The sequence below is a fragment of the Vipera ursinii genome (genome assembly GCF_947247035.1).
Source record: "Vipera ursinii genome assembly, chromosome: 2".
Lineage (NCBI taxonomy): Eukaryota > Metazoa > Chordata > Lepidosauria > Squamata > Viperidae > Vipera > Vipera ursinii.
Window position 1 is genome coordinate 252,340,510 of NC_139513.1, and position 17,636 is coordinate 252,358,145.

Below are 17,636 nucleotides of genomic sequence, written 5' to 3' on the forward strand. Positions count from 1 at the left end.
GAACGGCCTCTTTAAAAAAAAAAAACAAAAAAAATATCCCCCCCCAACGAGGAGAGGAAGCGGGTGACATTTTTGCGCGTGCGCATCAGACGGACAGGAAGAGGAGCGCGCATGCGTATCTCAAAGAACAAAACGAGGCTTGGGCGTCTTGAGCGTTCGTGTTTCCTTTGGACTGCGGGTGAATATCCAGACGACACCATGGGGAAATTGAACGTGGTTTTACTCCGATACCTTTCCCGGGATCATTTTAGGGTCCTTACTGCGGTAAGACTGCGTTGGCGGTTTCAGTTTATATAATCCAGCGGACGGTTTGAGGTCTGCATTGGTCGGGACGGCCACGTGTCCCCTTCTGCAAGAGATTTAGGATGGCTCCGGGTAAAAGTGCTGAGACCGGAGTGGAGGCGTGCGACCATCCAGATGTTCTTAAAACTTCCAGAATCCTTCGCTGTTAAGTCATGCTGACTGGAATTGTTGGGAGCTCAGGAACATCTGGGGCTTCCCCATCTGTTTACAGATGAGGTGCCGTTTGCTTTTAAAAAAAAATCATAGATAACATTATGTTGACTTACCTTAACTCTGTCTTTGTAAAGATGATCGAAAGCAGAACTCCCCAAATACTGAAATGCCAAAATAAGAAAAATGCCGGCCTTGTCTTCTTGAGTCCTTATGGTACTGTTTGCCGTTCTCTTTTTTTTTGCAATTTTAGCTACGTGCTATTAAATTAAGGATATATATTATATACTTATATAAGGAAATATATTAGTATATATCCTATGTAATAAGGATATTTATCCGTGTAGTAGAGCTTATTACTGGTCTTTCCTATTATCTTCTATTGTTATCTATGATTATCACTTAGTTGTTTGTCTTTACATTGAGAGCCTATGTAACCGAGATGAATTCCTTGTGTGTTCAATCTATTAAACTTTAACCCAGTCTTCCCGAGGATGGTGCAGTCTATGACTTTCGTTTTCTCCAATTATCCTAAATGGTTGGTGTGAATTAGTTGCTTTTAGAAGATACTGAGTTGGGATTAATCTAGTGAAGTAAGGACTGCCAAGAATTTGTTCTCTTATTCATTTGCCTTGAGAATGGCATTTCTAGACTAAATGATCTACATTTTATCAGAATATCAATGTTAAAGGAAATACATTCAAAATATACATTAGTACATATAAAATACAATTAAGAGAGTAGAAAGGATATTAACTTAGGCTTATCATAATAAAGTTTGAATTTATTCTTTTTATTATAGGTAGAAATGGGCATGAAGAATCATGACATAGTCCCTCCTAGTTTGATTGCTTCCATTGCCAGTCTTAAACATGGGGGTTGTAATAAAATTCTGAAAGAATTAACAAAACACAGACTTATATCTTACGAACGAACAAAAAGTAAGTATAAATGTTTTTATTCTTTGTGCATGTACATGTACACCTACTAACAAAGTTAGGTTGTATTAATGCATTTTTACTATCATGTTTCAGATTATATAAATAAGAGAAAACAGAGAATTTGTCATCATTTTAGATACATTCACTCCCCTTTATACTTAAGTACAGAGCTTATGCTTTAGCTTAGTATATTTGAACTTTCTGTTGAATTGAATAAACAATTATAAGAGGTTGTTCTGAGATAAACTATTTTGAATCCTTTCAGTGATTTAAAACAGTTTTTCCCAACTTTTTGTCCTTACATTGCCTTGTTCTACAGTGCCCAACACATTCAATAGAAGAGAATACACAGTATGTAGCTCCGGGTTGTTCTGAGATTGGTTATTGCAATCAACTTGACTGGTGCAACCAAGCTCAGAAAATATCAAGGCCTCCATAGTCATGTTTATTTCTTTGAATGCCATCTCAGTGGCTAGGTAAGTCTAAGCAGTTTACAGATTCCAATTAGAAATAATAGATATCATTATAGAACTAATAAAAATAAAAAACTGACATAATATATACAACATGTCAGGAAAGATATCCAATTCTTATTATTACAATAACCACCAGGGAGCAAATCCCTGGGTCGCCTGGAAAGCCAATTTTTCCACAGCTGTACCACATCCTGTTCCACAGAGGAAGCCCATTTACAGAGAATATATGCCTTGGAATGTCCATAGGTTGACTGTCTTACAGCTGAGACCTGAAGCATATCGGTCCTTCCAAATTGTATTTGTCGAGCAGAAACAACAGGATGATTGGCAATGTTAGGAATTATAGTTCAATATAATTGCAGGGTTATATTATCAGAAGTATAATATTAAGTTATTAATATATCCATATTTTAATTTTTCAGCTGTCCAAGGTTATCGATTAACTAATGGAGGATATGATTACCTTGCCTTGAAAACACTGACTTCCCGAGACATGATCTGTTCTGTTGGGAACCAAATGGGTGTTGGAAAAGAATCAGGTATTTTAAACACTAGTTTAATTGGCAGTGAAAAGGTGGGAAAGTTATCATAAACTTTGTTCGTAAATTCCCCCCCCTCCTCCCAAATGCTGACTGTTGAAACTCTCTGCTTAGTGATAATGTCTATATGTATGAATGAAATTTTGTTTTAAAGATATTTACATTGTTGCAAATGAAAAAGAAGAGCAATTTGCATTAAAACTGCATAGGCTTGGGAGGACCTCCTTTCGGAACTTGAAAAACAAGCGTGATTACCATAAACACAGACATAAGATGTCCTGGCTCTACCTCTCCCGTCTTGCTGCAATGAAAGAATTTACCTATATGAAGGTACTACTTATATATCCCTGCTTGATGACCCAGGGTAATTGTAATTGAGAATGAGATACATCCAAGTCTCGATTGTCTTCCTATAATTTCCTTTTCACTCATTAAAATGATGGTTTGATTTGTAATGGCCAGGGTTTAATAATAAATGATGATGATGATGATGGAAGGGACCTTGGAGGTCATCTAGTCCAACCCCCTGCTCAGGCAGGAAACCCTATGCCATTTCAGACAAATGACTGTCCAATCTCTTTTTAAAAACTTCCAGTGTTGGGAGCATTCACAGCTTCTGGAGGCAGGTTGTTCCACTGATTAATTGTTCTAACTGTCAGGAAATTTCTCCTTAGTTCTAGGTTGCTTCTCTCTTTGATTAGGTTTTTTTTTTCTTAAACTACTTTTCTGTTCCTGATAAGTCTTGTAAGAATCATCATGAGCTTATTTTTTTAGTTCATTTAGCTCATCCATAATTGTGATTCACAACTAGATTTACCAATAAGTTTTATTGTTTTTATTTTTTCCTTTATTTTGTCTTTTACTATTATTTTGTTTTTTGTTACTTTTGTTCTATTTTATTAAACAAAAGCAAAAAAAAGATTTTACCATTATGTGGTAGCAGAGTAATAATTAAATTTTATAATAATGGCTACTAAACATGCCTGGCAGATTAGAGCAGACATGTCAAACACAAGGCCCAGGGGCTGGATCCGGCCCACAAAGTGGTTTCATGTGGCCTGCGAAGCCATCCTGGAAACAGTGAGGGAATGGCCCCTGCTGCCTTGGGCCCGGCCCAGGCCCGGCAGGAGCCAGTGTACAATTTTGTGTACATTCAGTCTTTGTGCACATTCAGTCTTAGCTCCACAAGGCCATCTGGAAACAGTGAGGGACTGGCCCCTGCCTCATCGGCACTGCCCCCTGGGTGCATGCTGGGGAGGTATCACCCTTTGTGAGGAATGAAGAAATGCACCATCGCCTGGAAGTGGCCAGCACATGGCCCTGCCTATTTTGGGCAGGCTAGGGGCTGGGCAGCGTTGCGCTTCTCTTCAGATTTGTGCCACCCAGCTCAGCCTCTTAGCACTGTGAGAAGAATGCCCCGCTGCCTACCGAACAATGGCTAATGACCTTCTTTTGCCAGTCTACTATAGTGAGCGTCCTAGCATTGTATTGTGGTTTTGTATGCTGGCCTGACAGCTACGAATAGGAAAGTATTACAGAGGGTGGTGAGCACAGCACAAAACATCGTGGGCTGTCCCCTGACACCACTGTATGACATCTCCAGGGCTCATTGCCTTGGAAGAGTGAGGAAAATTCTCAGGGACGACTTACAACCTGGTCGGTACTTCTTTACTCTCCTACCATCGGGTAGGAGATACAGGAGTATAGCCAGCCGTACCAACAGGCTGAAGAACAACTTCTATCCATGGGCTGTCAGGCTCTTGAACGGGAAATAACTTTATGTATGATTGACTTGTGAGGCCGGTGTGTTGTGCAATTAGCTCACATGGTGTAACAAGATGGTGGGTTTGTTGTAACTGTGAGTTGCGGGGGGGGGCACGAAGGGAGACTCAGCCAATCTCAATGTATATATGGTTGTACTTTGACAATAAAGGTTCATTCATTCATTCATTATTAGAATTTCCATAATATTCATGAAAACTAAATTCAAAAATCCTTTGTGTTCTGGCCACTTTCATTTCCATAAAGAATGCTACAAAGAGAAAGATGCAGAGAATACAACCAAAACAAGATAGAAATTGGAGCACATGCCATATGAGACACAAATAAAAAATACAGGGTTTATAACATTTTGAGATATTAATAAACAGTTTTCTTCTATGGTATAACCATAGATTTTGAGATCATTCAAATCAGGAAAATTAGACATGCAAAGAAAAACCACCCCAACTTACAAATTGGATGTCACAGGATTGTGGTAGACGTCCTTGAAAAGGGATCAGACAAATATATGGATGTGACTAGTAATGGCTGGTAATTACTACGTTTAAATGGCTATACCCCATTTAAAAATACTGTGTATGCTAGCAGACAAGTCCCTCCACGAATAAGTTGATCCTTGAATTTTAATCGAAATACCATGAAAAATTTGCTTTCCACACATAAGACAACCTGCATTTTTCATGGTACTTTGGTTAAAAAATTGTGGATGGGCTTCTCTGTGGCTGTATACAGGATATATAGCTATCTTATACTTTTAAAAAGTATTGTCAACTATACTGTCTTATAAGCTCATTCACAGATGAGCCAAACTCAATTTTAGAGGTATATTCTGGCATCTAAAACTATTAGCTTATCCACCAGTATGTATGATATTTTAGTATCATTTGTTGAAGAGCAAGTCCAGATATTTCCTTCAGTCAATGTTTTTTTGAGTAGCCACCTTAAGAAATGAAAGGGATCTTTGGCCTGATATAACAACGCCACTCCTGTATTTGTGCATCATTTGTAGAAATGTGTTTGGGTTATTCTTTCCCCTTCAGAAGGAAATTTGTTTACTCACGTCTGTGTGTATTTCTTTGGTTCTTTCCTCCTTGACCAGGTTTTGTATGACAGACAGTTTCCTGTTCCAAAACCATATGACTACAACAGACATGCAGTAGTAATGGAACTTGTCAATGGCTACCCACTGTAAGTATCAGTGCTTGCCTGGCACAGACCTGTTAAGACTCCTTTACTTCCAGTGTGGTAAACTGATAAGCTGCCAGACACGGCTATTTGAAAAAAAAAACACACAGAAATAATTATTCTCTTCAGGACACATTTCAGAAGGAATAAGCCAAAATATGCCAGTTGAATTACATATGAACTGCCCTCATTTAATGTAAACAATTACCATTTTAATACTACTCGGTCTCCAACTAGATAGTTATTGGCATAAATGGCTCTTTTCCCCACACTTCATGGTTGGCTTCAATTAGAAATGGGTAAGTTTGGGAAACATTGTGTTGTTTTTTTCTGATATGTTTCTAATTTTTTGAAAATGCTGTAAAATACTTCCTTTTAAAATAATATATAAAATGATTAAGGTATGCGCAGTACTCCCAAAAAAATTTCTCAAAACAATCGCAAATTATTATATTAGTAATAGGAGTAACGCAGTTTACCATATTGGATGTTAAACGTTTTCTGGGTTCCTGTGTAGACATAAGGTGAGCTAAACAGCATTGTTCTCAAATGCACTGAGAGGAAAACTCTTTTCTTCCTCCAGTGAACGCTGACATTGTCACAAGAAGAGGAAAAACTTCATCCTTCTTCCTGATACGGTTTTATCTTGTTGATTTTGATGGAAGAACCGGTGGCTCTGTTCCTGTCTTCTGTTCAGCTGCAACATAACGACAGGAGTTGAGACACTGGCAGCAGGACTGATTTACTCACATTTTTTTTTTATTAAAAAAAGACCGAAAGGAAAAGTAATGCCCAGTTCCCCGACATTCTGATTTTTAAATATTTAAATGCCTGCATAGTTCAGAGCTAGATGGTAACTGCTAAACAGCTTGACTTGATTGCAGTGATGATAGGTACATAGCTCACATCATCCTAAAGAAGGTCTACCTATGTGGCTGCTAAGAGTTGATACCAATTTGGTGCATATAGACCAAGGGTAGGCAACCTCGGCTCTTTTATGACTCATGGACAGCTATGCTGACTTAGGAATTCTGGGAGTTGAAGTCCATGAGTCATAAAAGAGCCGAGGTTGCCTATCCCTGATATAGAAACTATAGCTAAATACCAAAGTATGTAATAAAACAAACTTCTTAACAAAGCAGTGAATTATTTCAGGAAGCGCTGCTTAACTTCTCCAAAAAAAGATTTTCAAAGTGAACGGTTACTGCAGCATAACAAGCATTGTGCTAGTAGTAATTTCTTTTTAGCGCTAAACAATTAGCCCTTTCCTTTCAAATGATGGTGTCAAAGATACTGTATCTTCAGCCGGTGCCACTATTTTATTTTTATTTTCCATTCATGCTTTAAACTTATTTGCTAGCGTGGTTGCCATTACCAGCAACGTAACTTTTTTTGCTATTTTATTTTATTTTGGTAAAACAGCTAATGTATATGATGTAATTCAGTATAAGCATCCAAAGATTGCAATCGTTACCGTTCTTCCTAAAAGACAGTGCCCAGAACTGGCAGAATATTCTAGATACAGAATAGAGAGGAATAATGACTTCTTTTGAACTTGATGTTTTACTTCTACTAATAGAGTCTAGGAGTTCCTTTGAGTTTTCTACATTACACTATTAACTCATGATTAGCTTGTGATTCCACCATGACACCTAGACTCTTCCTGCATATGCTGCTGTCCAGTATGATCCATACTATACATATTTATCATATTGTCTAACCGAGAGGTGTCGAACTGCCAACCCGCGGGCCAGATGCATCATAACGAAACCGTGCCCACCCCACTGCTGGCAATGGCAAAAAAGTCGAAATACCTCGCGACACATCAAGTGATATTGCGAGTTTGACACCCCTGGTCTAACCTTATGTTGAACAGTATGGAGCCCTGAAATGTTCCACTCAGGGCTTCCCTTCACCCTTTTTGCTTTTTTGTTATGGAAGGAGGGAGAGAGATTCTTCGTAGTTCTATGTTTTCAGGCGTTGGAAAGGTTTCTGAAGACAAATGGTTGCTATGAGCCTTGGTGGAGTAGTGGGCTAATGCCTCCTTAAGTAACACCAGCTGCCTGCAATTAGTGCAGGTTCGCATCCCACCAGGCTCAAGGTTGACTCAGCCTTCCATCCTTCTGAGGTAGGTAAAATGAGGACCCAGATTGTTGGGGGCAATTAAGCTGACTTTGTAATAATGCCGCTTGGGGGTGTGTGTGAAAGCCCTAATAAGCAGGCATATACATAGAATGAAGGCTACTGCTAAGCTTGTAAGCCGCCCTGAGTCTTCGGAGAAGGGCGGGATATAAATGGAATTAAAATAAATAAATAAATATGCAGTTGTGACTCATACCATATTAATATTGTAGAAATTTTCCACCTTATTTTTCAGGCAATATATTTTCATCGTTTGTTCTTTGTTAATTCAACTTCTTTGTTGTCTTGACCTTGCTCTAATGTGGAGTTTCTGACAGGTATATGTAGATAAATGCTTAGACATATATATGTATGCATGCACACACACACACACGCACATACATTCAAGGCTTATTTATTGCTGAGTGACTGGTATAATCAGTAGGGTTTATTGCCCGAGTGGGACCGCCTTGTGTTGACATAACAAGGAAACTAAGCAGTGCATATTATTTTGTCTGAGTTTATAATTTTTTCGGCTTTCCTGTTGTTCTAGTGAGGTTTTTTTTTCCTCTTCAAGCAATTATATTCTAACGTGATACTGTTTTTCCCTATTACTAAATGGAGCTTCTATCTTACATTTTTTTTAAAAAAATATGTAGGAGTCAAGTGCATCATCTTGAAGACCCTGCAGCCCTATATAATGAGTTAATGGAGTTAATTGTAAACCTTGCCAACCATGGCTTGATCCATGGTGATTTTAATGAATTCAATCTCATGTTAGATGATAAAGACCAGGTTACAATGATTGATTTCCCACAGATGGTATCAACCTCTCATGCAAATGCTGAATGGTGAGTAACATTAAATAATAATAATAATAGTAATAATAATAATAATAATAATAATCAGTTGGAAGGGACCTTGGAGGTCATCTGGTCCAACCCCCTGCTCAGGCAGGAAACCCTATACCATTTCAGGCAAATGGCTGTCCAGTCTCTTCTTAAAAACTTCCAGTGTTGGAGCATTCACCACTTCTGGAGGCAGGTTGTTCCACTGGTTAAATAATGTATGTGGCTCAACTAAGTTGTCCTGGTTTAAATTTCAGCTAACTCTTACATTATTGCAATAAGCTTTGCTGAACAATAATGGCTTGTTCACTACATTCTAGTTGGTAGCTTACAGGCCAGTAAATCATAATCATGGTAAACCAAAGCACTTGATGCATTAACCACTATGTAAAATAATTTATTTTTGAAAAATTCAGATAATTCTTTTTGTAACTTTTATTTTAAAAATTATTGTAAATTTGCATTGGAATATATACAAGAGTTTTTTCCTAATTTAATAATGCCATCTAGAATTTCTGTTTTCATTCTTGAGCTTTTGATTCTTCTTATTGTAAAGTTTGTTCCATTGATATTTTAATGCTTTATTCTAATTAAGCCACGAAGAGTCTTATAGATAGTGGCTAGATATAAATGACAACCTTTTAATCATTTAAATTCAGGTATTTTGACAGAGATGTAAAATGTATACGTGATTTCTTCATGAAGCGCTTCAGCTATGAAAGTGAACTATATCCAACTTTCAAGGATGTTAGGTAAGCTGTATGGTATATTAAGACATGAACATGTATTTCATTACATGTATGTAATTTGTTATTAATCATGTAGGGATTAATTTAACACAAGGTTTAAAGTAGCTATTTTGTAGTAAATTGATGTTAATTTATCTATAGTATGTTCTGGAGTTTCAAGATGTTTATTTTTAAACATTTTGGGCATGTTATTAAAATCAATAACTATGAATCAAATTCTTTGTAGAAAACTGTATACAAGCAGGCATTCTTTTTTATATGATCATTTGCTCTACAGATAGACCTCGGTAACTTTTTTCTTACTGTATTATGAAGGGAACCCATTGTTCCCATTTACTTCCACTTCCCACTATCATTTTCACTTATATTCAGACTTTTTGTTGATCTGAATAGAAATCTCTCTCTTTTTCTTTATAATCATTATCTAACAAAGACTCATCTTTCCTTCCTCCATCCTCATTTTGAAAAAATAAAACACTGAGTCCACTTACAATACACAACTAATAATTATTTTAGTAATTTCTAGAAGTCCATCTCAAGATCACAATTCTTTTTTCCTCCTCTCCTTTTGGAAAGATTATCAATAAGCAATGGGGGGGGGTGTTTTGGGGGGGCGGGGAGGAAGTATTTTGATTGTGAGTGTTACTTGAGAAATTATTTTTGTTTCACTTTTATTTCAACATTACCAGGAAAGAGTGTTCTCTTGATGTTGAAATTTCAGCCAGCGGTTACACCAAAGAAATGCAGGAAGATGATGAATTACTTTACCTGGATTGCCCTCAATATGAGAATTGTAAAACTGAGACATTTTCTGATGTGCAAGATCCAGAAGGAGAGACTGCCTCGCGTAGCAGCGTAGATCAGACGACTGATGAGAACTTCATACATGAGATAAAAGGAGCTTCAGGAGCTTTGCTGCAGAACCCTGAGGAAGATGAAGAGGAAGGCAGTTTAGATTTGCAGGGATTCAGCTGTGCCTTACAGCAGATTGAAGGGCAGGTGATGACCGACGAGAAGTCTGACTCTGAAAGCTCTGTCGTTGACTGTCCTGGTGATAAAAAGAACCTTGAAAAATCTACCCAGTTGGAAGATCAAGAATGTGAAGATGAATGCTCCAGTCTGGTTGACTTGTCTACATTAAACAGGGAATTTAGACCTTTCAGGTAGAGAGCTATATTAAACATTTAGAAGCGTTCTATGTATTGTTTCTTTGTTCAGCTTTTCCAGAAGGTGAGCTCCCCTCTCAACATTCTCAAGTATTAAGCATATATTCTTTGCAGATAGTGTTTTTCACTGGTGAGTTTGTTTCAAATGTTGGCACATACTCTGAACTGCATTTTAACTTCCTTACATTTAATACGCTCTTTTGCAAGCTACAAAGTCACCGGGTTGTTATCGCTATTTCTTAATTGATCCTGACATGAAAATGTTAAAACTTTGCAGATTTCCCACTAATATATATTGATAATTTAAATGGCAGCTTGTGTTTGATCAGTTCATGATGAAGGAACATGGATCCTTTTACTTTGACATAAACTGTCATTTCTTATTTCTAAGAGCTACAAAAGATGTGACAAGTAATTTTTTTTTGGGTGGGGGGGAATACAGGAGCTAAGAACAAAATAAGTCACTTGGGCCTGGAAGAATACCTACTTACGGTATTTATGTTTTTATTTTTTAAAAAAAAAGTTAAAAAAAACAAACACTGCTCTACCAGAATTTATTGCTGCTAAACATGGGCAGTTGAATGTTTTCAAGGGTGGCAAAAATGCAGGCAGGGAGACTGGGTGGGCCACAAGTTGCCTCTCTTGCTTTATTCTATCCATTTGTTTCAAGTTTTTAAGATTTGTTCTGTGTGCCCAGAAAGTTTCAACAAACAGTTTTACTGTGTACTAATCAGCTTGCTCGTCTTACATAGAGAAGTGGGTTCTCCAACATAAGACTACTATATCCAAATAATGCCTGCCATGGAGATGAATACATGGTGTGGGTGGCAAGACAAAGGGTAGACACTTATGTAACTGCAAGATGAAGAGGTCAGGCTAAGTCAGTCTCCTGCCAGTTCAACATTTAAAAGCAACATATGTAAGAACATTTGGAAGGCAGGTGTGAATAACCCTAATACTCAATAAACCAGATTGCTTTAAGGCACCCGGAGAACAACCTCCATTCCCTTAGCAAGTTTTGTAGTGAATTTCTTGGTGCATTATGTCCATTAACAAAATTGGTATTCTGGAAACAGCCTTTGTGAATGTTACTGTCCCAGTGTGTTTGCATGGGAAAAGCTACTTGGCAGAATGTGGTTTAAAAGTGACTGATTAAAAATGTTTCTTATTTCAGGGATGAAGAAAGCTTGTTTCATGTCAATCAGCACAGGACAAGAACCACTAGCATGACTTCAGTACGGAGCACAACAAGCCAGTCAACAATTCCTCCTGTAAGTTTTTACATAATGAGTCTCAGAAACTCCTTCCTTCCCCAATCATCTACTGCCAAGCCTGACTGCAGATTCAGGAACATTGTGCAATATAATTTCAGGTGCATTAGATCTTTACTAGGAAATATAAATGTAAATATTTTTATACTGGTAAATATTTTTTCAGCTATTGTTATCGGCCCAAGTAATGGATAAAACCAATTTAAGGGGATCCAAAATATTCAGGTTTTTTTTTCTTAAGCCTCGATCACCTTATTGTTTTTAAATGATTTTTATTGAAGAACAATTAAGATCTAAACAGTTACATTTAATTTTAAATTGGGGGGAAAAAACCCTCTTAATGATGCTTGTATTGAATGGAGTGGAAATGACATCTAATCTTAATCTTAACACAGATGACCTCTTTTGAACCTCAAGGTGTTGATGGGATTATTGAGCTTTTCGGGTTATTTTTATACTCAAGTTAGAATTAAGATAAAATTATTTTAAAAAATATATTTTCTGTTTAGTATAATTTTGTAAATACAGCGATCTACTGACTGCACACAACCAAATAAAATATATTTCCACAAAATATGAAAAATATATTTCCATAAATATTTGTTTCAGCTTTCTGCATAACTTTATTAATTTATACTTTGCTTATTCTATAGTGCGTTCAAGTGGCTACATATTATATGGAGTAACATGAAATGGAGAATACAAAAATAGCTAAAGCATGCATGGATTTTGAGGATTAATGCTTTCTTTTTAAATTACATTTTACAGCATCTTTGTTTGTTAATTTCAATACATGCATCTTCACTGTTTTGATGTTTTGGTAGTATATATAAATAGGAAAATACCACTATTAGCCCCCTTCCATGCCTAAACAAATTTTCCAGCACAGCTTTCCAAACTAGCACAGATGGGGAGATATGAATTCCTCCTTTGATTTGGTGGGGGACCAAATGAATGTTGTGTACCCTTAAAAGGTAAAGGTAAAGGTTCCCCCGCACATGCGTGCTAGTCGTTTCCGACTCTAGGGGCCGGTGCTCATCTCCGTTTCAAAGCCAAAGAGCCAGCGCTTGTCTGAGGACGTCTCCGTGGTCATGTGGCCGGCATGACTAGACGCCAAAGGCGCACGGAACGCTGTTACCTTCCCACCGTAGTGGTCCCTATTTTTCTACTTGCATTTTTTTTACGTGCTTTCGAACTGCTAGGTTGGCAGAAGCTGGGACGAGTAACAGGCGCTCACTCTGCTACGCGGCACTCGGGATTCGACCTGCCAAACATTATTATTATTATTATTATTATTATTATTATTATTATTATTATTATTATTATTATTACCCTTATTCCCCACCCATATCACGATCAACAAGATTGAAAGCAATCTACTTAACAAAAGAGCTCCCTTACTTCTTTTTCATTGCATTGCAAAGAGATTTTCAGAGTGCACTTTGAAAGGCCAAAAATTGTCTCCCTGGAATCCAGAGATCCCTGAACAAAAGAGGTGGACAAAAAAAAACAATAACATCTTTGTCTTCTAGAAGGTTTAAGTTCCTTACAAATTACTGCTGGTAAAGTAACTATTGTATTCAGTGTTGTATTCTTCAGGATCCTTCCCTGGAGAATCCTGAGATGCAAAGCAAGTTGGAGACAAAATCTGGTATTACTTTGCAGGAAAAAGAGTAAGGAAAAGTGAACTTGGGAGAGAGAAAAAGAGAAGAGGGTATAAGCTAGTTCCCTATAACATCCTTCTTTTCCTTGGTTATGGTTACTGGGATTCCTTGTTTTACTGACCTATTGAGAGTATTGAAAACTCTGCTTTGAAACAATTTGACCCAGTGACCTTAAGCCGTTTTTATATCATGCCTGCGTCACGTATAAAATTTAATATTTTTGATGATACCTCCATTAAGCAAAGGTTTCGTATAGATTTGTTTTGACTGGTCATTCCCTAATGTTTTATATCAGTGCTAATTGTATCTTTTCAGTTTTCTTTTTTATAATGTCCCTTTCTTGTTTTGGGGAAATAACTTGGAGCAATGTCAGTGAGAATTGCCTCTTTGTCTTATAAACCTGCAGTATGTTTGGCGCTCCAGAGAATGTAATAACTAAATGGGGATTTCAACCTGAAAATAAAACTCGGCATTCTTAGCACTTCACCACATTATTGCTAATGTCAGGCTCTCCTTTTTCATATGTAGTACTCGCCAAACTAAAATTTATGTATTGTAGCTATGTTCATTAAATTATTTTGCAATGTTGAATGAGGGGAAAATTTTGATCCTATCTAAGGAATCAGGTCTCAGAACGTAGTTTCTCATCTATTTGTGTACTTCCTGGGCATTCATTTCTGCGCATAGCCACAAGAGGGACTAACATTCTTCTAAACAATCTCAACACTCCAAAGACATGTAAAGCCTCTTGCCTCTTTGCATGACTTGCTTATTCTCAAGTACATTGGTCTTTTTTACTCTATTACAGGTTTTTGCCGACATCAAGAGAAACTAATGTTAAAGACTCCCCAGAAATTTTATTTTGGTTGAAATGGATAGCATGTAATTGAATTATAATATTGTAATTGTAATATTTTGATATTTTTTCATTGCAAACGAGACTTAATGTTTTGATAAAATTATTATTTCAGGAACTGGTAAAACAGAAGGTAAAACGCCAATTAAATAAACAACAAAAAGCTGCTTTCAGACGACGACTGCAAAAAGGAGAAGCTAACGTTTACACCAAACAACGTCGGGAAAACATGTACAATATCAAATCAAGTTTGGATTCAGCCAGCTTCTGGGAATGACATCCTATGGGGAAACTTACCTCTTTTTTCTCCCATCTCACAAGTCATATGAAATTTGATTTTAAAGAACTATTTGCAGAGAGAGAATGTCCAGGATTCATGAATGTCAACATAAAAATAATCACATCTGCACAGTCTGGCACAGATTTATGTAAAGTGCATGATGACTGTCTTATACAAATGGCAGTTGTCTTTTGTGTATGACATCACAATGCATATGTGTCAATTGCTGTGGAAATTTGGTCCATTGCTTAGAAAGTCCATTGCATAAGATTTCATTGAAGTGATGTATTCCATTCTTGTATCCTGAGTGAGAGTTTAAAAAATTCCTAAAGTAACAGGCTACATGATTGTAGGGGAATAGGACTGATCTTAAACCCATAGGGTAAATAATGGTAGACTTTTAAAGTCAATCCATAACTTGGTTGAAACAAATTGCTATTTAATTTCACTGTTTAAATTGCCTTGAAATCTATGCAATAGTTGATATAAAACTTTCAATGATGCTTGGATCTTGGAGTTGTACAAATTTAACACTTGCACAAATATAAAAAATTTAAACCTAAAGTTGTTTTTTCCACATCCCAAAGGTTACCAATGTAAACTCTTCCAAACTGTGTCAGTTAATGAAAATGATACTGCACAGACTTGCAAGAACATTTCAAAAAGGTAATAAGGTACTGCTAATATTTTTTTCATATATTTATTCAACATTTTGCTACTGCCAAGGGTCCTGAGCCCTATAGGTAGGCTTATTTAGCCAAAATGTTGTATCTTTAGAATATAAAAAAATAATAATTGACATGTTTGATCCGATCTACTGTTATTTAGAAAAAACTAATATAAAAATTTGGAAGTATCCCAAAGGCTATTTGATTTTTTTTTAAATCTATGCTTTGAAAAAACTTTACAGAAGAACAGAGTAATAAAAAAATTTAAAAATTAGTAGGTAATGACAAGAGATAAAAAAAACTCAGTGGAATGACAACTTTCATCAGAACGTATTTAACAAGTTACATGTGTAACAGAAAATATTGTTCTATTAAACAGTAATTGTTATTTTTGTATTATGAACACTTATTGCCCTTTAAAAATTTTGTACTAAGAGTGCTTTTGTTGTTTCAAAAATGCATTAAAATTATCTGGTATTTTGAAAAGTAATCAACTTTCAATTGGTATTACTTCCTACAATTAACCAGAAGCCTAACATAGTCATAACTAACCAATGTTCCCTAACTCCAGTTTTATTTAGATTAAAGCTGTCTCTTTATAGATAGAAAAAAGAGTTTAGCCTCTGGTTTTACTGTATATAGAGCGTCTTTAAGAAGATTTTTGAAATACCTGAAATCTTCAAAAATCATCATGACATTTATATAAAAGATGAACTCAACAGTGCATCATTCCTGTTTCATATATATACATTCAAATTTATTTTCTAGGAACTTCAGCAAACAGGCTAGATGAATAATGTTCCTGACAATCTGAAAAGAGTTGTATGCAATAGGCGCAGAACATTCCACAGAATGAAATTCTTCACTATTTTTCTTACTGCTATATTCAGGATGCCTAACTAATCACTGCAGTTTCAAAAGTTGCAATTGTTTACCCAACTGCTTATTTAATGTTAAATGTGATTTAGGCTTTAGTAGGTTAGTAGAGATTTGTGCTATGAGTTTTAATACTCAGGAATTAAGTAACGTTTGACAATTAAATGGTCTAATCCAATTAAATGGTTATGAAAATTATTTTTCTTCCAACCTGTGTTGACAAAATAACTTCCCTTGCAATAGTATTATTTCCAGGTAAACCCTAAGTTTATGACTTACAGATATAGCTGGGGAGAGTTTCTTGATCGGGGTATTGCTTACTTGATTGTTGGTCTGAAGTTGACCTTGGAGTTAAGCTATGCTGATTTGAGTGCTGATTACTGGTGGAGGTGCTGGAGTCAAGTAAGCAATACCCCAATCAAGAAACTGCCAACAAGCCATTAGTAAACAGCCCAACCAAAGAATTCCCCAAGACGCCCCCACCCACACAGAGAGGCAAAACACCAGAATATAAACTGACAGCAAACAACTCTCCTTACTAGCGCTGATGATGTTACCTAGTTAGGGTAGTGAAAAGTCTGCAAGAAAACAAGCTCAGAGAGCACCATATGAGCCTGCCCAATCTAAACATCCATGGAAAAAGTCATCCTTTGAAAGCCACAGCCACCAGAAGCCCATTTCTGGGGAACTGAATAGCTTGGAGCCTCTGGAACTACGGGCTACTTTCTCTCATATCCTTTTGTCAGAGAAGAATGTTTCTATTCAGACAACTTTTGGCAAATAAGCCAACTTATTACCAAAGACAACTGAAGTGTGAAAGTGCCATTTATTTCTCACTGAAGTATCTTAAATTTTACTTTCACGCCAAGGATGTTGAAACAGGTGGTGAGCGGGAGCAGGCGGTGAGTGCCAGAGCAGGTGATGGGCGCCGGAAACTGTCGAGCCCGCAGCGCCGGTGTGCATCGGGGCTGTGGGGCTCGACATTTGTAATATCAATTTTGCTTTTAATTAATTTGTAAGTGGGGGCTTTTTTACATTTTATAAGTCTATTTTTATTTCTTTTTTACTCTTCCTGGCTGCCTTGAGTGCTATTTTCTACAAAAAAAACACCAGTGAAATGTAAAATGAAAGAAACCATGATGATCTACCAACAGCTAGTCTGCAATTCATCTTAATGCTAAAGTGGTTTTAGGATGAAATTCGGAGGCAAGCATAATCATGAAAAAAATATTTGGAGTGGGGCTAAAATGTTTGAAGGTGTCAGGAAATAAAGGAGGGTATTTAAATCCAGGAAGACAGGAAGGCCTGGAGGAATGTTGTCCATAGGGTCGCGATGGGTCGGACACGACTTCGCAGCTAACAACAACAACAACAACATTTAAATCCAGGCAGAGCATGTTTTCATTTAAAACGACAGCATTATGGATATCTGTTTGCATTTTACCACTGGATGAATATGTGAAATTCTATATACCTTTTCAATCTCTTTAATTTTTCCCCTTTGTTATTAGCGTCATGAGGTTGGATTCTTATTTAAGTTAACAGAAATCCAAACTCTGGGTCTGTTGATGTCAGGATGAGAAGAGGAATACCTTTTTCATGATTAGCTTCTCCAGCTAGCCAGTAGGGGGTATGTTTCACAGAGGAAAGCAGTAGTCAGCCTCCTCTCACTAATTAGCTCAGCCAACAACAAAGATAAGTGAGCCAGGGAGGGAGACCCCCTGAAGGGTCTTTTGAATCTGGCCGATGTCTGATTGGCAG

The 17,636-nt window shown here is 36.9% G+C and overlaps 1 protein-coding gene across 2 annotated transcripts; it reads left to right on the top strand.

The window, feature by feature from the left end:
* The first annotated feature begins 88 nt into the window (after positions 1-88).
* On the top strand, positions 89-15,489 carry RIOK2 (RIO kinase 2). 2 transcript variants are annotated; one of them, XM_083354572.1, is made up of 10 exons: positions 89-264; positions 1,260-1,394; positions 2,293-2,409; positions 2,564-2,739; positions 5,291-5,379; positions 8,157-8,348; positions 9,005-9,097; positions 9,784-10,257; positions 11,435-11,531; positions 14,167-15,489. In XM_083354572.1, exons 2-10 carry the CDS (start codon positions 1,262-1,264, stop codon positions 14,326-14,328), a joined length of 1,533 nt encoding a protein of 510 aa, XP_083210698.1. In that variant the 5' UTR covers positions 89-264; positions 1,260-1,261; the 3' UTR covers positions 14,329-15,489. The 2 variants fall into 2 exon arrangements, with proteins under 2 accessions (XP_083210698.1, XP_083210697.1); XM_083354571.1 differs by having other exon boundaries at positions 90-264; positions 1,256-1,394.
* The last annotated feature ends 2,147 nt before the right edge of the window (positions 15,490-17,636 follow it).

What these genes read in the sequence shown, in the direction of transcription:
- RIOK2 (XM_083354571.1), top strand. Translation starts at nt 112, where the DNA reads ATGCGTATCTCAAAGAACAAAACGAGGCTTGGGCGTCTTGAGCGTTCG. An exon ending in CCAACTTTCAAGGATGTTAG is followed by an intron (nt 9,098 to 9,783) that starts GTAAGCTGTATG and finishes CAACATTACCAG; the next exon opens with GAAAGAGTGTTCTCTTGATG. An exon ending in GCCAGTCAACAATTCCTCCT is followed by an intron (nt 11,532 to 14,166) that starts GTAAGTTTTTAC and finishes TTATTATTTCAG; the next exon opens with GAACTGGTAAAACAGAAGGT.